The sequence below is a fragment of the Triturus cristatus genome, chromosome 12 (assembly GCF_964204655.1).
Source record: "Triturus cristatus chromosome 12, aTriCri1.1, whole genome shotgun sequence".
Taxonomy (NCBI): domain Eukaryota; kingdom Metazoa; phylum Chordata; class Amphibia; order Caudata; family Salamandridae; genus Triturus; species Triturus cristatus.
In genome coordinates, this window is record NC_140595.1 from 285,679,112 (window position 1) to 285,701,911 (window position 22,800).

At 40.3% G+C, this 22,800-nt stretch overlaps 1 protein-coding gene across 6 annotated transcripts in view; it reads left to right on the plus strand.

Annotated features, from left to right (window-relative positions):
- LOC146775882 (death-associated protein kinase 2-like) overlaps positions 1-22,509 on the plus strand; it is a 668,281-nt gene extending 645,772 nt beyond the window's left edge. For all 6 annotated transcript variants that reach the window (XM_085639575.1, XM_085639576.1, XM_085639574.1 and 3 more), the window contains 3 exons: positions 355-444; positions 4,631-4,705; positions 15,690-22,509. In XM_085639575.1, coding sequence (XP_085495701.1) covers positions 355-444; positions 4,631-4,705; positions 15,690-15,770 — 246 coding nt within the window. In that variant the 3' untranslated portion in view covers positions 15,771-22,509. The remainder of the gene's footprint in view (positions 1-354; positions 445-4,630; positions 4,706-15,689) is intronic.
- Positions 22,510-22,800: the final 291 nt, after the last annotated feature.

The window sequence follows — 22,800 nt, forward strand, 5'->3', positions numbered from 1 at the left end:
ATGAATAATAAAACTATCTCTGGTATTTCTTAGTCTGTTGTGTTATGTGGGTTGTTGGCATGTCAGAACCTAAGTAGGTCACATCAAAGAAATATAGGTCAGACAAGAGGTCTTGTTGTTTGTTAGCTCTTGTTTTTCCCCCCTCCTCATGGACCTAGAAGTAAATTAGGGGGGGGCCTTTGTTTCTTCAGAGTAAAACAAGACTTGACAACATAAAGAATGTGTTAGTAAAGCATCAGTTTCTAAAATTGGGCAGTGGCGACGATTTTAAGAAGGTCTTGTAAATCTAAATTTGGAGGGGGTGAAACGCCTTCAAGTCAAAAGGTAATAGTTATTTATTCTGTATTCATGCAGCCCCTGAACCGGAAGCAGGCCGTGAATCGAAGCAGGTCCTCCATTAATATGAAGAATTTTAAGAAGTTTAATGCACGCAGGAAATGGAAGGTAAGTTTACTGAAGGAGAAGAGGGTCTGCCAGAGCTATAACCCTCTTGGTACTGCGACTAACTAGTACTAGGTGTGCTACTGCTGACATGCACGCACACACACGCCTCTCTCTCTCTCTCTCTATCTGTTTCACTCTTGTTCTTTTTCTCCAGCATTTCCATAAAACGTGGGACATGTGTATCAAGGCCCTCACAAAAGATTGGTAACGAGAGGCGCAAAGGGAATATCTTGCCCAGGCCCCACTTTCCTGGGTCTTGCAGCCCTCCAGTAAAATGCATTTATAGATTTGTTATAGTGAAGCAAGCCTGTCATGTTCACTAATAATGAGGCAGCTTACATTGATCTACCACTGTAGGGTTCCAGCTATACTATGTTTTCTTTTTATTAACACTTGGAAACCGGTGTAAATGGCACCTGCTGAAAGCGTCCAGGGGCCCGGCCTTTCTTTGGCCCCAGGCCTTGCAATACGTTCCGACAAACCTGATCAAGATTGCAATATTCTGTGGTTCTCAGAGTAACAAAACGGTATTTCATTATGATTATGGAAATAGAGTTGCCCTCCGTTCATGAAGACATCCTAAAACCTCAGCTGCCATCTTTCTTCCTAGCCCCCAGAAGTAATGGCCTTTATTGTGGCTTCTGCCTTGCTCTCAGTCCATCCTTCATCAGTGTTGCACCAGATATTTCCGTTTACATTTTATGCTAAGGTTGCCACCTAGCTTGCTTTTAACTGGTCTGGCCTTTATTTTTAAGTCCAGTACAAAAATGTTGGGAAAATAAGTGAAATGGGGTATTCTTCCCTTCTGAAACAGAAAGGTAAAATACTGAACACATAAAGAAAAAGTTAAACAGTATTTGAGAGCTGTCTACATCATTTCAGAATGAGTATTAGAGTAATCGGAGGGATAATTGCCATGTTGCAAAAGAATCCTGACAATCTCACACAAATTCGTTTTCACCTACCGTCTCTTGGCTGTTAAGGAATAACAACATGTAAACAAATGCCGGTATGGGTTTTTTAAGAAAGGTGGCACCCCCATTTTATGCTTGTTCTGCTCCTCACCCTTCACAAAGTTGTTCCTCTTTTAAGACTTGCTTTCTCTTTGTCCAGACAGTTTCTTTCCTCTTAAACTGTTGTCGTTTCACAAATAGATGCACTTTCAGGTAATGTAATTGTTTCTTTAACTGCTCCACCTACATCTTTTACTTTCTATCTATACCTGTATATCCTCTCTTTCTGGAGTAATATATATTTTACATTCAGATACTACTCTCCCATACCTATGTATTTATTAATCCATTAGAAAAATATATATATATTTCTGTAGGACAGAATAACAGGGAAATAAGGAATTCTAACGATAACACTACGTTGAAGACCATTGTAAAAACAGGCGAAAGAAGCAATTTCAAATGCAGAAATGAGGGTTAGAAGAGGTGTATTTTTAAGTTCTACAATCTTGCATCTAGACAGGCGAACACCTGTTGTGGCTTATTTGGTATAGGATTTTCTAGAATAAGTTGATTTCTGCCTCTGGTTTTCCACTGTCCGCCTGTGAGCTTGTTCTTCAAATAGGGCGGTATGGCGGTGTGACATGCTTTCTGTATAATGCAAGCTATCTTGAATTTAATTCTCGCTTCCAGTGGTACTAATGAAGATGTTTTTGAACGAGTAAAATATGAACAGATTTCTTGTTTCTGTAACAAGCCGGGTGGCTGCATATGGTATAGCCTAAAGAAGTGCAGTAGCAGATTTTGTTGTGTGCCAGGACAGCCTTTCCAATTTGAAGATGATGGGGTATAAGTACCTGTACTTCGGATCTGGTCTGTATGAGGGATGGTGAGTTTAAGCTTCCAAAGCAGATAAAGTTGATAGAATAATGATTTAGTCAGTTTGGCAATGTATTCTTTTAGGGTGAGGCTTTGGTCTATGATGAAGCCAAGTGGCTTTGCACTCTGGACCAGGTATCAGCAGGATTTAGCCATTAGGGGTGCAAATCTATCAATGATGTTTATGCTTGCCTTTTTATAGATGTTGTAAGGTCATTGATAGAAGTCAGTAAATTTGGCAAAAAGAGGTATGGATGTCTAAAAGAAGCTATATATGTACTTCCTCTAGTGGTGTCCTTTAGTTTTCACCGGTTCTGATTGTCCTGGTTTCAGGCTTTCTATTTCTGATATGATAAAAGTAATCACAAGCTGGTTGGACACTCAATATTAAGTAGGTCATTTAGAGAGGTGGCATTTGGCTGAGAGGTAATTGGATCATGGGTATTAACCTTTCTGTAGAGTGAAGGACAAGATAGCTTGTTATTTGCCTCTGAAGTAATCATATCATGGGTTTTACCTTTCTTGTGAGTGATGGACAAGATGGCTTGTTTTAGGTCCTAGCATGAACATATGTGAGTTTTTGTGGTGAGGGTTTTCTTGTGCACATTCTATGGAATTTTAAAAACTGTCTAGAGGAATTTGTAGGTTTTGTTGTTTTCCATTATTGTGATTAGTTCCTTAAACTGTTTTAGAGAAGATGTATTGTGACGAGGACACCATTATATGGTGTGAAAGCTGCACGGTTTGTTGTGCTTTAGTTGTAGGGTGCAAGAGAGCTGTTCAAAGTAAATGAAAGTGGGAGAGTCGGAAGAAAAGAATTTCCATCCGTTCTCGTGGATGACTGCATTGAATTCATCATTTTCAAGTATGTCCTTGTACAGAATGGAGGAGGATTTTGGGGCCAAGATGTGGAAAGATATTTGCGAAAAGGAGAGAACCTGGTCTCTGTAAATAATAGCAGATGTAGTTTGATGGTATTCAGGAAATTCGTTTTTTCACATTCGTGAGTCTGATCTGATTTTGAATTAATTAAGGCTCAATTTTGGTTTTGGAGAGTTAGGATTCCCATTTAGTTTTCCAGATGGCGTCCTTATTTAGGTTCCTTTGGATATGTGATGTGTATGTGCAAGTAGGGATAGGCAAGAGGAGGGTACTGGAGATCCACATCTTGATATATTAGAAGACAAGCTTTAGCGGTAACTGACATTTACTTGCCAACATTTGATTACTTATGTACAGTGCAAGTGGCCAAGCTTTTTTTAAATGACTGAAACAGAATTCATGGCTTTGGGACCATGATAGTTAACTTTGATACTTAACTACGACTCCATTCTCCTCAACTGTTCTTTGTTTCTCTTTCACTGTTGTCTTCCAAATTCTCTCTCCCTGAGTGTTCCCTTTTTCTTAATGCCTCACCTTTTATCTCTTCCAGACTCTCTCTTTACTCCCTGACACTTGCTTGCTAGATCTTCTTCAGTAATGGATGCAATGTGCTTCCGCTCATTGACTTTGCCTCAATCCATTTCAACTCCCATATCTTCCAGCCAACTCCATTCATCTTTATCCTGTGCCTGGGAATTGGGTTTAGTTGCACAGCAAAATGCTACATATGCACTATGAATGTTTGTCTCAGCTAGTGACTACAAAAATCAATGCCCACCTCAAATCTTCAGTAACCATGGTAACAACTCCTTCATTAACCTCCATAAAGTCCTCAATGTGGCCACCTGTAACCTGGCTTGCATCTTTAAATCCAATATCAGTACCCCATACAGACACCAGGTAGGCTGCTTGACTCTGAGCAACAGGTTCCTTGTAGCAGTGTTGGGTATCTCCTCCTAACCTGCTTACTGCCTTTCATTCACCACACTATGTTATCACTCTAATGCATGCGCCCTTTGCCATCTCACTATTCAGGTTATTTTTTTGCCGGCACCTCTCAAAGACACTGTCTACCAATAGCTATAAGATCTTCTACCAACACAATGCCAAACAAAGGCCCTCATAATCTCTTCTTCAAACCAAGTGTTCAATCAGGACATCTACCGCTCCTTGTACAAGACTGGAATGCAATCATTGAGCCTTCTTGCACTTTTCAGTTCCTGCCCTCTTCCTAAAATAGCGGGTTTCTGCTTCGAAGCAGTAAAAGGCATGTGTACTATCTTTTATATAACTTTTTTCAGAATCTTTGCTCAAAATGCAAAAAAAAAAACCAATTAAGAACTAATACAAAACAATGGCTCAGATTGGTGGGATGACCATAGTATGTGCACCAGTAGTAAAGCATGCTTGTCAACCTTTCCCCTGGTGGTCTTCTTTTTATTTTAGTCTTCTCTTTATTTTTGTCTCTTTAGCTCTCTTATAACATGGTATCTGCCTGTAACCGCTTGTGTCGGATGAAGCTGCTTTGCAAGAATGAGGAAAATCTGGTAAGTTGTTGCTTCTGACATGATCATCGACAGTTTAAGAAGAGCACACATCTTTGGATTGAGATGGAAGAAGGGACAGGTTTAGAGACGGTGTGCAAGAGGGATAGAAAACAGCTAGTAGGCTTAGGAGAACATTAAGGGGAGAATATTAAGATGAAAGTGATTCAGGATGGGAACGGTATACAGAGGAAAGTTAAGGATGATATGAAAGAAAACGTTAGAGAGAAATCGAATTCGTCGGAGGTGGTTATGTAACTAGTAGGAGGACACTTTTCTACCTCCCCTTGTTAGGAAGGCTTGTCATCTAGATATGTTAGGTGTCATAGCTTTGGCATCAGTATTTACAGAGCACAGTCAACATGATATTTTGCTGTTTTGCCACTCCACCTTCTCCTACAACAGGCATGTGTGTTTTGTTGGTCATTAGTTGAAATCATCCTGTGCTTCTTTGTGGGAGTTGCTTAAGCCAGCTTTCAAAAATTACATTAATATGCCACCAGTTTAGCTCCAAAATGAACATTCCTCATATTGCTGCTTTAAAACAAGAAGCTGTGATTTCCAGACTCATTTAACTCAACATCATCTATACAATGCTCCCTACAATGGAGATTCAAGTATCTGAGTCTTACAACCTCAAACTGACTTGTTGTCTGCCCAGTGAGACTCAGTGTGTTGTTGGTGGTTCCCTACATGACAGGTCTTGTCACCCACATGCCCTTGTCTTCCTTATTCCAAACACGTATGTCTCACTCTTCAGAGTCAGAGGAACAATGAGTCAATGCCTCTGTCTATTTCATGAGTTCACAATTGCTTAAAATTGCAAATATCTTCCAAACATTTTAGAATATCATTGTCAGATCTAAATGCTGGAGGAAAAAGTGGCAGCCAATTGCACACTTAGGAGCGATACAATGCCTGATAAGTGGGAAAAAACGGTGAGATAAGGGAAAAGAGCATTGAGTTTAAGAGGGAATAGATAGAAGACATTGAGACGTGAAAGGTAGGTGAATTAAAGAATTATGAGTGTTGGCAATTATGGCAATTATGGAATTAATGGTAAAAATCAGTGAAAACAAAGGGATGGAGTACAAGTGACCCTCTTAGAACTTGCAAAGAAGGAGGTGGTTGGCGCAGGCTAGTTTAGGTGACTGGCAAACCAACTATGGGTAATAAAAGACTTGATAGTGCCTACACTACAGTAGATCAGAAAACTTCAAGCAGCAAATTTGCTAGCTTTTCATAAGCTGGTTGGAAGGATTTGCCATAGTATTTTGAAACTGTGTGCTGTGTCTGGCAAGGTAGGGTGAGTAATTAAAGGCAATGGAAGAAAGACGCAAGCATTAGGAAGAAGTGACCTGGGCTGAAAGTGAGTTGGAGACTTTCTTGAGTTGTCATCTGAAACTCATGTCGACCACCTAAAGTTTTACCTCCCAGTAGGTGACTCTCCTTTGATGCATCACTGTTTACAATATGGCTCAAGAAACACAGCATAACTTGTTTTTCCACCTTATTTCCATTTAGCATGAATGCAATATTGACATCTCCATTTCTGATTTTGAGTGAATTTCCCTACATCAGGTATAACATCAAATGTCTTAATTTTAGGCTTCATTGAAATTCCACATTACCAAGAAAGTGCTACTAGCCCATAATTGCTTGAAATGAGTCAGCCTTTTAATTGACCTGGATTTCTGTAGTGCAGACAAATAATGTTTTTGTCTCATTTCAACAGTGGCAATTCTCTCGTAAATGGATTTCCATAGAAACATTGTTAAGTGATGCAGCACACTTAACTGTATAAGCCAAAAAGCCACTAGTTTACATTTGAGACTCTTATGCTGTTAAACCCAGGATGGATCAAGTTTAAGGCACTCTACTTTACTTAGAAAGGCCCAATTATCTTGCTACTTATCATGGAATTGGAGGAGTTACCTAGGTTGGTAGGCAAAAGCCATTCACCGAGTTATCGATCCCTCTTGCATTGAAGACTAAGGAACTAACTTAGGGTTTGGTGGACAGGATATTCTGCCACAAACGTAGAAGAGTTTACCAAAGTGACGGTCGCCATATTCATAGACGAGCAGACTGTCCTGTTTCCGATGACGGTGCCACCACTGGTTCTCCCGTTGGAAACCTTGCGCCAAATACCCAACAATGCAGACCGCCTGCCCTACTTTCAGTGGACGTCGAATTAACTTTTTTTTCTGTTCAGGACCACCACGGAGACATTGACAGTCCTGAACAGAAAAAAGAGAAAAATGGCTCCCACATCAGCAACGAGTGTAAGCAATACTAAACAAGCACCTTGCGTATTAATTACAACGTGGGAAATCCTAGAACTCTCACCCAGTCACAAGTTAAAGTCACCACCGGTGAAAAAGAGTAGACAGTCGGCAGGAACAATGAGTACCAAGCCCAGGGCCCCTGGTACAAGTGAGCAAGGTAACCGCTCAAATGGATCTAACAAGGAGCAGGAGCCTGCCTTAGTAAAACAACACCAAAGCAATAACCAAAAGGTCCATTCAAAATTGGACAATATAGAAGGGAAACTCCTACTCGAAATTAGAGAAGTTAAGAAAAGAGTTACATCACTTGAGCTACTTGTAAAGAAAATGCCGGATATAACCCAGAACCTTTATAGAATAAATAATCAACCTAAGTCTACTGTAAAGAATGTTCCTGTCGAAACAGAGCATGTAGCTTCTAACAGGTCCTCAAAAGGATCCATCAATATGTTGCTACCCAACGATGTACAAAGTTTACATCCAACTAGAGGCTTCGATGAGGCACATCCACCTATTTTGTCAGTTTCACAGTAGGCCGTAACTCCTCTGCAATTAGGCGAAGTGAACATGGGAACAATTGCTACCGTACCTGGCACTTTGCAATTACTACTGGATGCCACCCTTTATGTAATCATTCTAAAGGATCTGCCCAAATTGGGATTGCATGTGACAGAAAATTGTTGGGACCTGAAAAACAAAGTTGTGCACTGTATGGCAGATCGCACCCGTAATATTAACTTTTTATATAGTGAAATAATAATGGTGAAGAGAGTAAATTGTATTCAATATTCTTGAAAACTAGGTCACGGTGATTGTATTATTGTTAAATCCCGTCATCCAGATGTGGTAAAGTCTCTTCTCTCTAAATTATACCGAGGGCAACAACCCCATGATAACCCTGATGAAAAGATAACAGCTGTCCCACTGGGTTTCTTTTACTAACCCCCAGTAACAGATATCCAATATCAACGACCTTTGCTCCAACCTCATACAAGTCAGAAAAATGGTTAGAATGGATATAAGCCTGATCAACTCCAATAGATTTTCCCCAATCTATAGTTGCAGTGAGTTTGGATTGAGACCTGGAGGAGAAAGAGCTATGGTCCGACCATAGGTAATTGGTGGGAAGGGAAACCAGACCAACAAGAAAAGAGGGAGTAAATTGCATGTTAGTCTGAGGGCATCTGGTGACACATTAGTTATTAGAATGTGGAATGTGGCCAGATTTATAAAAATAAAATAGTGGATAAAGAATGACTGCGCACTATGAATACCTCACAGTTAGTGTGCCTACAGGAAACCTGCGAGGTTTCAATGTCAAAGGTTTTGCCACCTTTGTTTCACCAGCAATACCATTGACTAGCTGATGGGCTAATGGAGGCCTGGCGGTGTGAATATCAACTACAGCACATTCACCTATAGAGAAATCTTACACCAAATCACCCTTTTCCAGTTTTTACTTCTCCAAACTGATGGAAAACAGGACTTCGTACTTATACATTTCTATAATAATATATTTAATAAAAGCAAAAATAAGGTAATAATTGACCTCAAAATTGAATTGGAACTTTTTTGGCGAGGCTCTGGGGTTGAATGTATTTATATATGGGTGGGAGACTTTAACATAAGCAAATGCCTGTTCACACCAAGGGAGGTTTGAGAGTACACCAATGGAATGAGTAACGGTCTATTGCACTTTCTGCATGACCCATATGGCGAGGTTATAAATCAGCTGATATTTAAATATAACCTTGCACTGTTGGAAGAAACCACAGACAAAAAAAGGGTTCCCTGCTAACTTACTGAGGCAATGGTAGGTGTTCCACCACTGATGATATTCTACTCTCAGAAAATGGTAAGGGGTTGCTTAATTCGTTCAGGGTAAACCCAATTGTTTTTAGTGACCAATTTCCCTTAATAGGCATCCTTAATATTAAAACTGAACATGTAGAAGGACCACAATTAGCAGCAAACATTGAACCACCGGGCCAAAATGACATAAACCTTAAATGGACGGGGGTAAATGAAACTGTTTTTTTGTTTTTTTTTAGATAGGATCGTAAAAGAGAATCTAGATGATTTCATTACTAGCACATAATGGGATGTTGACCCACATTAGATACTGCCAGCCTTCGGCAAAATAACGTCTGCATTTGCCGATAGTCTTTGATTGATAAACAAGGGGACCAATAAAAAAAATTCCGGTTGGATTGTTCACCATTGTCGATTGGCTAATCAAAATCCTAGAAAAGCACTACCGACAATACCCAGAAATAGGGAAGAGATTAAATCACAAACGCTCACCTATAAGCAAACAGTGAACAGGAGAATTTTTTTTTTTACTGAAACAGGCCTGAGCTAACCTGGAACAAGCAGCAGAAACTATTAATGTGCCATATCTTAGGGACAATCTAGCACCACAAGGATGAGGCACTAGTTACCTCCAGGGGATTGGATCAGCCATTTTGGAGGGATCTTTAACCCAAAGAATGAAAGGTTAGAATTGCACTTAGATTCTAATCAACCATCAGTACCGTTGCTTCTAAAGCTAGTCAGTGTAGAGGGAATAAGTACTACAATTGAAAAATGAGCCTCCTGAAATGTCCTCCCTGGCTGCGATTGGGTCCCAGTGGACATGTTTAAATCGCTGCCACAACTCTAGTTGTTATTGCCCAATATCCCTCCTGGACTCATCTGCTAAACTTGTGAGAATAATAATCCTGGAAAGACTGGAAACTTGGGCAATCAATATCCTGGTGCTGATTGACTCACAGTATGGGTAGAGGAGGGATACTGGCACAGTGGAACAATGCATACATTTAAACCTCCTTATTAGTAAATATACAATAGTTAAGGAAGCCATGTGCATCTTTGATTTGCAGATCTGAGCAGTGTTTTCGATCTTGTTAATCATTCTAAGCTGTGGCAGACCATGGTAAAAATGGGTGCCCCTTTGACATCATCTCGTACTTGTAACAGTTGTATGACTCTCTGACAGCACAAGTACGATACGGCACATATTTGGGAATACACAACAAGATTCTAGGTCACAAGAGGTATCGGACAAGGGTGTGTTCTTGACCCCTTTTTGTTTTCCCTACATATAAAAGGAGTAGATAGGTAGGTCTTTGCAACAGGTAAACAGGGATGCCCTGAGAGTCAGCAAGCGTCTGACTCCTGTCCAACTACACACAGACAGCGTGATGTTGCTAGCTGGGACCGCTAATGGTCTGCAAAGCCTGATAAATAATTTCTCGGCATATATGGAGGAGAAAGATCTGAAACTAAAACATTTACAATGGTATGCAGGAATGGAAAACCATACAAAATAATCCACTGTGTTAAGGAAACAGAACTAGTGGAAACACAGAACTTTACGTATCTGGGTATTCAAATCTCACAAGGTGGACATTGGAGCCCTCCGTTTAGAAACGCGTAATTATAATTGCTAGGGACATCCGAAGCCCTATTTAGATTTGCCAGAAAGATATGGAGCCAAACCCATAAGAGAAATGATGCAATTGTATAAAAGTAAATGCTTGTCAGGAGTTACATGTGGGGCTGCATTACGGGGTATGACAAATAGTATGGTATCGCAGATGCAGAATTCCTTCTTGTGAAGACATTTGGCCTTGCCACAATCAACATTGTCCCTCATTATTTATACAGAATGAGATGTAGCCTATCTAGAAGACACAATACAGATAAACGCAATTATTACTGGGCAAAGCATCTAGAGTAAGAAAGGGCGAAAATTCAAAACGGAAATAATAGAAGATTATGTATCGCTTTAGCAGTATGTCAAAATTCCCTAGTTAGCTCACATATGTAAATTGTTCAAGGAGATTGATGAGACAATCATAGAGGATCCTGCCAGTATCCTGCAATATCATAAGAAGGAAGTTAGAATGATACTTATAAGAAAAAGAGAAGTTAAAAGAGAATTGAAATCTAAATCTACTGTACATAGATATTGCACAGGATACATTGAACAAGGCATTCAAGGGTACAAGATTACTGTAACCAATGTACAAAACAGGTTTTACCTTACCAGACTACTATGATTAGGCATTATTTGTTTGCATTCTCAAAATGAAGGTCTGGGACTAACAAGTTGATAAATGCCCGTATGATAGGAAAATTATTCAATCCTCATTGCACTTCATTTTGTTTTGTACATTTTTTATAACAAAACAAGAAAGCGTTTTTTGCAGCCATTATTTTCCATAATATGTTTATGACAAGACATTGATGTTTTAAAACACCCTTTCCTGATTTATCTTGCAATTTGTATAATTTTCGTGCATTTTTTGCACAACTGATTGCTTTGCACAACATGTTGCATATTATGCACTTTAGACTGATAAGGAACTTGTTCCCAATTTGATTATGATAATATGATAATTCTTAGTACAATGACAAAGATCTGCAACAAATGTAATGTGCTTTTTAGCTTGTTGTTTTATTCTTTTATGGATCAATTGTAATCCATATAAAGATTATTGATGATGATGATGATGCCTCACACATCTTGAGATAAAATCGCCCAGGGTTTCAGCAACATATTTTTTTTCTTTCAAAAACAAACTCCTAAATTGGCAGTTTGTTTTTGGAAAACAAAAAAGTTTGGTGAATAGCCACCTGAAACATGCGGGCCGTCCACCTAACTTTCAGCACCTTAATGAGGAGCCTCCTTGATGGCAGCTCCTCTGAAGGCACAGTGATCTCCAGAGAGCGGGTGGAACTCTGTTAACATGGTGGGAACTCGTCCTGCAGGGGTGGTGAGGGAAAGGCCTCTGGCACCCTCATGGTCCGTGGGCTACTTTGTAAAGTATAAATCAGTCCCTAAGGCCTCAAATTTGGCTTATGTTTTGTATTCATGTTGTACTCTACCTTACCTGGTTACTTTCTGGCTAAATGTGCTTTATAAATATTTAAAAGAAAATAATTTCAAATAAATAAATGAATACTTTTGTTAGCCTGGTACGTGTCTAAGAAAATCTGCATTTATATAGAAGGTTTGGAGAGGACTATGTGTAGCCATCCGGTAGAACGAGAAGTATGGTAAAAGACATACATGAGGAAGGAGATGGGGAAGCTGGAGTCTGATTGGGTGGGTAATAACTGTCAGATGTGCTTCAGTCGCAACTCCTGTACACGATTCAGTTGAAGGCAAGACTTGGTGGTTCAGATTTCAAAAGTTTAATAAGTTGCTTCCAGTTAGATTCAGATTTCAGAATGGCAATGAAGGTCATCTCTAGGTTAGGTCCTTGAATACCAAGGGATCACCCACCACATTTCATCCAAAATAACCATAATAGAGTTTTATTGTGGCAATTTCCATAAAAGCAAACACAATAACTTAAAACTGTTAAATCATGCAGTAATAAAACACTTAAAACATAATATATAAAACAATTTAAAAACACACCATTAGGAATAGCAGCATATAGGGGAAACATCACAGCAAGTTTTAAGAAGATGCAAAATTAAATTTCATCCAACAACTCCTATACTTATTTACTGTTACACGTCCTATAAGAAATCCTAGATAACAGCGAAATGCAACTCGGACACATAAGAATCGTACGTGCTTAATGTTAGACAACAACAGGGCAGTCTGTTTCTGTCTGTGTCTCCACACATGTACTGGAAACCGAGAGACAGCAAAGACAATTAGTTGAGCTGTGTCTGCCCTCAATACCCTAGTTGCAATTTTGTATATTCCTAATGCCCATTTTCTCCTATGTACGTGATACTGAGGACAAAAGTACAGGACATGGTCTACAGTTTCCATGACCTCTGGGTAAAATGGGCAGCTTGGGTCAGGTTCACAGTAAATGATCAAAGTGGCAGGGTGCCAATTCAGAACTTATGTAGAGTGTTTTAGCAGCAAGAGGCTTAATTGTGTCCATATACATTTCCCAAAAATGTGTATTTAATTCCATGAAGGTAGAGGTTAGAGTGCCTGCTCCCCCAGACCGGTGCAATCTACTGTCTACGTATGTCCAATACTGCTCTTTGAGCATTGACTTGGAAATGCCACTATGCATTTCTGGGTGAGCCCACATGTTGCTGCTCTCGATCTCCACAAGTAAATTATTAGTATATCCTAACCATGGAGTCCTGGTGGCCACAGAAAGTTTAATAATTTCTTCCAAGCCCAGCCAATAAGATAACAGATCTGCTCAGAACCACCATATCTTGCTCTAGTACATCAAGAGTCTGAGTTTTGCTCTGCGGGTAAGTGAACAAATGCCAAGATCTATACGAAGTGGCACCATTGGAGTGCTAGGGGGAAGATTGGTGAGGAGTCATAGGAAATGGTTTTCCGGCAGCTCCAGGTAATTGACATTCACATGCCCCCAGAGCTCCCTACCATATAGGGATTCCTCCCAAGGCTTGCAAGTTACACATTTGCAGTACAAGTCTCATCATATTAAACCAAACCCTTTCAAGGCTCTCAGAAGGCCACCACTATAATTTTCTAGTCTGAGTTTGGACTTGTGAATCTGAGGTGACCATCAAAATGCTAATTGAGAGTAAGCCCCAGATACTGAAAGGTGCGAACCCTCTCCAGTTCGGTACCATTGAGGACCGGATGCAATCTGGCCGTCTGGCATGGGTTCAATACCATGTATTTGGTCTTACTTGTATTGATATCCAGCCCTACCTGTCTGTAGAAGACTCTGAACTGGCCCATAAGATTTTGGATACCCATTGGGGAGCTCAAGACCAGTAACGTGTCATCCGCAAACAGGGGGGCTGGGACCTTCCTGTTGGCCAGATGGGGGGCATCATGCTTCCGTTGTTCCAGCATGTTTACCAAGTCATTAATCAATAACAAAAACATAGTGGGGGCTAGTATGCACCCCTGTCTCACCCTTGTCTCACTGGAATGGGATCTGTCAATTCCCCTGCAAGACCATACCTAACTTGCACTTAGTTATCCAGATGAAGCCTCCTGAACATATCAATTAAGTATTCCGGGACCCCCATGTTGAATAAAACTGCCCACAGGCCCTTCCTGGGAACTAAATCAAAAGCCGACCGTAGGTCGACAAAAATAACGTAAAGGCACCCACCCCCAGTGAGACATATTTCTAGTAAGATAGTTTTAATTGTAACACTTGATCGATAGTGCTTGTCCCAACCCTAAACCCTGCTTGGAGGGGTGCAGTCTACTCAACACAATTTGGCTAAAATGCTTCTGTGCGCTTTTGATGAGGCTAATAGGATGATAATTTGACGGGGCAGACCTAGTGCCCTTCTTGTTTATTGGGACACTTTCAGTTCCTACCCATGTCCCTGGCATGGTAAGCCCATTCAAGATATTGTTAAAAAGAAGGTGAAAATAGTGGCACCAAATCTCCTTCTCAGCTCTAAGCAGGTCCCAGGCACATTATAAAGCCTCAGCGCTTTCTCTAGTGTAATCTAATCAGTTGCCTCATCAACTTCATTCAATGTAATTGGTCTTGGAGCACGATCAATCTGAAAGGATTGGTTAACAAAAGGGAAAATACTAGAGGGTGGAGGCTCATTTTCCGATTCCCTTGTGGTAGCCGTACCTTCAGCATGGGTGGCCAAAGTCAGTCCCTCATGTGCCCCTCTAGTCAGGCTAAATGTCGGGCCAGCAGTTGGCAACAAGGCTTCTCATTCCTTCCCCCATCTTTGGGCATAAAGGCTTGAAAAATGTTTAACCCAAGAATCAGCCGCCATGTTTCTACACAGCGGGGTAGCACAATCAGGGCAACTTGTCGGTCATTAATTGTCAAAAGGAGCAATGGTCTTTCATCTTAGATGCAGCCAATACTGTCTCCCATTTAGTCTTTTCATGGTCTCTTTTGGTCCCGGCAAGTACAACTTTATACGAAGCTCTAGCTTCCAGAATTTCAGCCATTAGAGCCCGCCTGGCTTGTCAACCTGTTTTGTTGAACCATTTGGACACGTGAGCCCGTTTAGGCAGAGTCCTAGCTTCTATCAATGAGAGCTCTTTTATGGTGCAGAACAGGGAACTGTGAATATCAGTAAGGGTCTCCCGTACTGAAACTACAAATAAGTTCCCTCCTTGAGTCAAGACTGCTTCCAAGGCTATAGCAATAGCCTCGAACAGTTGGGCCTGTATGGCAGGAGTAGCAGCGATAACACACCATCTCAGCCTACCTCTATTTCTAGATAGGAAAAGCCTTATATCTAGGGGTTCTAGGTCTTGAGGTGCAATACTAGGGCCCACTGGTCTTAGGGGGAGGCTTAAGGCATTTTGATCACTGTCCTGCCTGGATTCCATAATTTCATCCTCTTGAAGGTGTGTTGATTGATAGGTGGATACATGCTAAACGGAGGTTCCTGTAATGCGCATAGTAAGGTTCCATTTTCTGTAGGGATACTAGGCCTCTGACTCGTGGACTATTGCCCATTGGGCTTCATGGACCTGGAATTTGATCCCAAAGACTACTGGGAGCAAATTAAGTATTTTGGGGGGGGAAGTGATCATGTATCTCAAGAGTTACATAGACCAAGTAGGCTGTAATACTGTGATATTTCCCATAAATGTTATTTTAAATATGATATACTTTTTTAGTATTGCTGTTATTATAACTATATATAGCATGATCGTATGGCATGTTTGGTTTGAAAGCAATATATTTGATTAATTGAATATGTACAAACTCGTCTTACTTTTTCCTGCACTCTTTTAGCGCCAGTGTGAAAGTGATCAGGAAGAAGAACAAAGTCATCCAGTGTCCCTGTTACGCAGACGAAGAAGCAGTTGCTCATGACCCCATGGTCGAAGACTCGGCCCAGCATGTGGCATCCCGCTCTCTCCCATGGCCCCGGAGATGAGGATGATGGAGGGCTCAGGACTTTACATACTTCCATCGCAGTGGTGTGTGGCATGACTATCCACCACGGCCAAAGACCATGTTCATAGAGGCAATGAGTGAGGAGTTTCGACGCGGGAGGAGAAGGGTTAAGGTGTGAAACTATTGAATGATGCTTGTGTTTCCAAGCTGTAGGATGCCTCACTGGAGATGCAGAGTGGCATGGGATTGAAAGGAAAAAGTCATCACACCACTGCATGCCAATAAGACATAGTTTACAACAGGAAGGGGTGCAGCAGCCAAGCCTACTTCCTTCATTGCATACACTGCACAACACTTACAAAGTTCTCACCATTCACCGGTGACAAGAACCAGTGACTGTGAAAGTTGCAAGCACAGCAGACAAGGCTGTTTCATTTATTGATGTGGACCTTGCCTTGGAGTCATGAGCCTTACGGACAAGTTCTGGCTCAGCACCGATTATAATGAGTCAAGTTGGGCACATCACTTTACCTCCTTTCGCTACGGTTCTCATCGGTGAATTTTCAGTGCCTTGAAGCTTCTTATGGGGTAGCATTAAATAGGCCGTGTATCTGCTTTTGCCACTTTGCAGCAGTGCATGATGGACAGCTGCATGTTTCCACATCAGTATACTCATTAACAACTCTTGAATACTTTAGGGTGTGAGCAAAAAACAGATATGGTTTACACGAAGATAAACAGCAAGTTGCTGATATAGCTATCAGTCTCAGTGCATTGAAGACTACCGTTGTACTGACATGGTCACTTTTGGAATGACCGCAACAGATAATATGGCACACGGATACAGTATCCAGGCTTAGTGCAAGAGACTCTTTGTAAGGCTTAACCAATGCCTCTTAAGGTTACATCACTGACATAATGCATTGTGTTTCAATACTGAACTAAATTTTATTTTGTTACATTTTTAACCCCTTCTAGTATTTTTTGTTCATCTGGCTCTATTTATAAAGATCCAGTAAGAATCGTAAATTTATAACTCGCTTTAGTAACCTTTATAAGATATGTCTGTTATTTTTAGCTCTCTTGTTTAGAAGGAAAGTGCTGGAAACTAAACTATTCTCTTGCCCATCCTTGGAGGACTTAGCCCTTAGTATAAATGCAACTTTCCGCACAAAGTCCCAGCAAGGTTTGAGGCCTTGTGGAGAAACTGTTGCACTGGGTGATGAATCCCTGCTAGCAGACTCAGAGAATGGAACACAAGTTTGCATCAAGTGTTTTAATGCACATTCTTGTTGTTTTGAATGAGCCTAATGAAGGCTAGCCCTGCACGTTTCAGAAAGGCTATATAATGCAAAGAGGGCACCCAAAGGATCATACAGATCTTCGTAGCTGAGCAGGAAGAAATTATGATTTTTCCACGGATGTGATCGGCAAATGAGTGAGGCAAAAATGTCTTTTGGATTGGTTGCAACCTGTGTGATCAACAGGAAACTTCAGTTTTTGGAGCCTAAAGCTAGGAATCAAAGCCAGAATCTATATTTGTGTTTCGTTTTACTGTCAAAGCTGTAGTTAACACCCAAAGGCTTTGAGTAATATGCAACACATAAGATATGTAAGGCGCACTTTCAATCTGAAGGGTATCTTAGCGCTGAATAACAGATGTTTATTGTTACCCATCTGAGTGGTACTAATTGTATTGACTTCAGAAGGACGAAAGGCTGAGTGAATCCACCTGGGAGTCGTAAAAATGTGACCTGAGGGTAAACACAAATACTTTCAGTGGATGCATTAGCCCACTACACCACCAGGCTTGGCCTGCTATGGTACCATTGTGACTATCTACTATCCACCATCAAGTTTACTCTAACCGTCCCTGCTCCACTACTACGTCTTACAACCAGTCTATGGTTGCCAGTAAGGCCAAAACAAATCCGTCAGGCCTTGGTTGCAAGCACAAGTGGTCAGCGTATTGGTGAATAAGTGAGAACCCCACCCTCTTATGTTTCTTGCACCAATGGAAGCGTGCACTGAAATTGACGGATGGGCTTCAGGCGTTACTTGTCTAACCCAGATGCTATCAGACCAAAGAGTAGTCGCACTACAATTCCGTTTGGAAAGGTTTTCCCTGCTATATATAGATATGAAGTGATGTATATCTAAAGTTATTTTTATTTTCCTGATTCTTTTTCCCTACAACAAAACAAATTATAATGTTTAAGGTAGTCGGAGTGCTACCTTAGTGACACTAAAGTCAGCGATTGCTACTGTAATGATCTCTAGTAATTCAGATGAAATGGAATATAGGCAGCACATGACTTTGTTCGCATAACCTTGTCTATTATCCACAGGATATAATATGGGCTTGTTTTTGGAGGATTAGAATTTGTGAGCTTGTTACTGCCCATAAATGGCCCTTCTTTACATGCTGCGTTTTTGTCCCTGAGTGCCTAGCTCCCTCTCTGAAAAGGGAAGGTAACATTTTTATTTTAAAAGAAACGTTCCACTGATTGCCATAACAGTCTTTCTTTCTCTGAAATGCTGCTCTTTGAATGTAAACCAAGATGCCTGTGTTTGCATTTCACTATCCTGCTGATACCGTCCAGTGACTTGTTAAAAGGCAAGCAGGTCAATGTACCAAGCCTGTTTGTGGCTGCAAATGTTGTGATACATAATATCACAAATTTTGTGATCACAAAATGTCTGGGTTTCCATGTAGTAAACAATTTTTGTGCGTCAGAAAAGCCTTTCCGACATACAGAATGGGTTTTGCGATCCATTGTGAATCACAATTAGGAAGGGACGTGAAAGAGCCTCCATCCAAATTGCAAGTTGCAATGATATCGGTCGTCTCATCATCTTTCTTCACTATTAGGATGATAAAAAAACTTCTACCCTTTCTTCCTTCCAACGCAGGTAAAACTCTCATCAGTACTCTCGTTATGTTAAAAATAGATTACTGGAACGGCCTACTTATTAATGCCCAAGAAAGAGTCCTACATATACTGCAGATGGTACAAAACGCAGCAGCTAGAATTCTCGCGGCCACTCCTAAGTTTAACCCCTTCAGCGCGGCGCGGATTTCCGCGACACGCTGAAGGTTCCGTGCGCGGGCGGGGCCATGACGGAACGGTTCCGTCATAAGCACAGCCCAACCGACGTGCATGACGGAACCGTTCCGTCATGCGCGTCGAACGGGTTAAACCCATCTCAAGGGTAATTCGACAGCTACATTGGCTGCCCATCAAAAGTAGAACAAAATTCAAGGCCTTGTGCATTGCTTACAAGGCAATGCACAACTCCGGTCCAGAATTTCTCCCAAAAAATATATGCCTTTACAGACCAAACAGAACCTTACGTTCTTCATCAGATTATTTGCTAACTGTCCCCAGAACAAAAAAAGCCACCTGGGGAGACAGAGGATTTACTGTAGCCACTGCCAAACTCTGGAACACACTCCCTTTACATATCAAAACCACCCCCACCTTGTTGTCCTTCCGCAAACAATTAAAAACTTGGCTATTCAGTAAATAACTCTCCTCTCCCTTCTTTTTCTCAACTAAGATGTCCACAGCGCCGAGACACCTAAGGGTATTTGTGCGCTCAATAAATTGCTTAAATAAAAATAAATAATAAAAAATATGAATCTATGGTTTGAAATGGCAATTGACGTCACAGACTATTGGTCAGTTACAAATACTTCAATGTAGGAGGTAACTGTTTGCTAAGTTAAAGGTGTTGCCTTGGGTCAAATTCCCCTTTGTTAATTCTGTCGGAAGGTTCTTCGGGAAAAGGGTTTCCACTGCCTGCTCTTCCCCTATGGTTCCCCAAATTGGAAATATATATTTTTTTAAACTCACCACCTGTGTTTTTATGGAACGCGGCTGGTTAGAAAAAAGGTGCTGGTTTGTGAATGCAAACACACTGCTGGTGATCTTCTGTTTCTTACAGGCTACCATTCCTTTGTTTCTAGCTAATTACAGTGGTCACAAATAGCAACCTGAATAATTAATATTCATTAGGCAGATCGTTCTGCGACCCCATGTGACTGTGGATTTTGGGAAGTGGGATAGGACCTATTAGTACATAGGTTGCATCGCAAAATCAGAGACAGGTCTAAAACAGTCAGTGTGCAATTTGAGAGCACTTTTTGAGACTTGTCTCTTAGTACATCAGGCACAAGATTCTTCATTATCTGTTCTTCTTTAGGAGATGTCAAATTTTTTATGTTCCACCATGGAACATCGCCGCAGTGTTAATTTTCTCCCAGTTTTGTATCTATCTAAATTATCTTTTCACTTTGTTGTCATGTCACATTTCAATACAATCTCTGAGAAATATGACATCTGAAGAGGGCATACTCTAAAGGAATTGCTTAGTAAGTAGCCAAAACAGTATGTAAAAGAATTTCAATTATAACATTCTGTTAGGCGAATTACCATTTTTTGTTCCTGCCAGATTATAGGTGGAAAAATTAATATCTGCTAAATTTTCTTTCCTAAGTATTCCATCCTCTTTTTAAATATTCCTCTTTTCCAACAAAGACCCATCACTCCTTTTCAATATGAAAATTGTCTTTCATGTTCCAAAACAGAAACTGTATGGTAGTACCTACTTGAAGTGTACCCATTTCACCTATTTTTTTTCTTCAATAGCGCTTTAGTTTCCTTGAATCACAGAGTTTGGCTATTAAAGTAAATACTTTTTACATCCCCAATAGACCGTGGTAAGAACAACACTAGATTCACATTTTCTCTGAAACTGTTCTTAAATACGCATAGCTATGTCACGTAATATGTATGTGGAAAGCTGATGTCACACCTCCAACAAGAAGCTAGATTTCATTCCATTTAGTTCAGTGGGAATTTAATTGACATTTTAAGTTTTAGTCTGGAATTTGTCCAAGGGCTACTTTCCAGACCCTTCTCCTGATGTGTTTTGATTGTTTTTATAAAGTCTGTTTTAAATTTTCTGCAAATGCATATCATAGCTTTGTTTTTAATGCTAACACCTTTTGTATGTTCTGTGGACCTGCCTTAATTCCACAGTCAGCCTATATTTTTCTAAAGAGACCTTGCATAAGATGCTCATAGACTTGATACCAGTGTATAGTACTAGTCTCACAGAAGACTAGTGCTCTATCCATAAGCTCTGGTGGATGAACAAAGTATTTCAGTACCTAATTTCCAAATGAAATTCACAATATACACAAAACACAGTTCTAAAAGACTTACATAAAGAGAAATTGTAGAATACAAAAATAGCAGAACACTAAAGAAATAGTAGAATACGCAAATAACAGAACACTAAAATTCATTCTGAGTGGTACTCTGAAATTGGATGCTAAAGATGCTTGCGGAGATACTGGTTCCTTATCAAGTAGGTTTCCTCATGAGTAGGAGGAATAATGCACAAAGCTGTCATTGGCACCATTCTTTCTACATGGTGTACCCTTATTTCAATGTTTTGCCTGCACAATTTATCCCAGATTTTACTTGGAGGAAATTTCGAATGCAACAAGCCTGAGCAAAGTGTGCACCAAAATCTGTGGTTTGAAATATGATACAATTTTCAGAATTCTAGTTGCACAGCACCCAAAATAAGGCCATAAGAAAAACGTATTTCTAGAGTGGGCTGTTAATGCATTGTTTATAATAAAGATGCTGTAGTGTGATCCTGTTTAAGATGCTTTGTAGTCAAAGTATTCATCTACCCAAGTGCTACATGGAAATCGCAGATGTCGGAGCTTGGACTAGTAATTTATTCAGTTAATTTGGTGATCATGTGTACCTGATGCAACTTGTGGACTGCTGGAGCAACTTGTTTTGTAGACTGAGCAAAACCTACCTCTAGGCAAACAGTGATATTTCATAGTAGGCACTCGCGCCTCAAAGATCTGTGGTCTGTGCAGCTTCTTTCAGTCTGTGCTGTCTTTGATTTTACAATTATTTGTATCAGACCTGGTTGATTAACTACTATTTCCCGTCCTATTGCTCCTATTAAAATGTAATGACACTATAGAAAGGATAAAGCAGCATCTGAGTCAAGAAGACTGAGGATTAGTCTAAAGGTCGGACTTCTGTCACATAGTCTTGTGGAATAAGTTTATAGTTACATGCAGATGTCAAGTCATCAATTAAAAAGGACAACTTTCTTAAAGTATCTTGAATAAACTCGAAGTGTAACCTCATTTTACTACTAGAGAAATGGTAAAAAGTGACCTACCAGCGGTGCAAGGGGCTTGCAAATAAAGCCCATGATTCTTAAGGGCTTGCTAAGAATGGATGTTGTCACAGCAAATGTGTGCTGTTAAGGACACATCACATTGCTTTAAGAGGGCAGACACAAAGACTCATCATGACACCAGCTCTGATTGTCCCCATCACACACAGGGTATCACATGGGGGCTTATCAGTTTCTCTGATGCATCAGATTTAAAAATGTTTTTAACTTTGCCTGCTCTTTTACTAAATTCACCATCATAGTATATTTTGATAATATAACATTGTGTTTCCTATGTGGTAGCAGTCAACAAGACCCACAATAAGCATGAACAAAATAGAGGTTATGCTACACATCATCATGGTATCTGTACCTAGGCCTGACTCTCGCAGCTGTGGAGATGCACAATATCCCACTTGTATGCATGCATATTCTGGGGAATGCGCTCAATTCAAGACTGAAATACTGTGAATAAAGATTTATGTGCTTGACAGGAGAGATCCAGTAGTCTTAACTTCTATGTAATTGGTTTTATTATTTTGTAACAAGACAAGAGTGATATCATGTCTCGTGTGATGTATTTATCGTCTCTTGATTTGACTTCTAATATGTTTGTCATACCATGTGTAGCCAATGAGTCACTTGTTAATTTGATTGACACTACACATAGATGGCATATCAAATTCTACTGATTCATTATTCAGTCAGTCACCGCCATCAGGAGGCAACATCTTCCAAAAGAGTACCAAAAGGAGAGCGTTGGCTATCGTACAAGAGAGTAAGATGT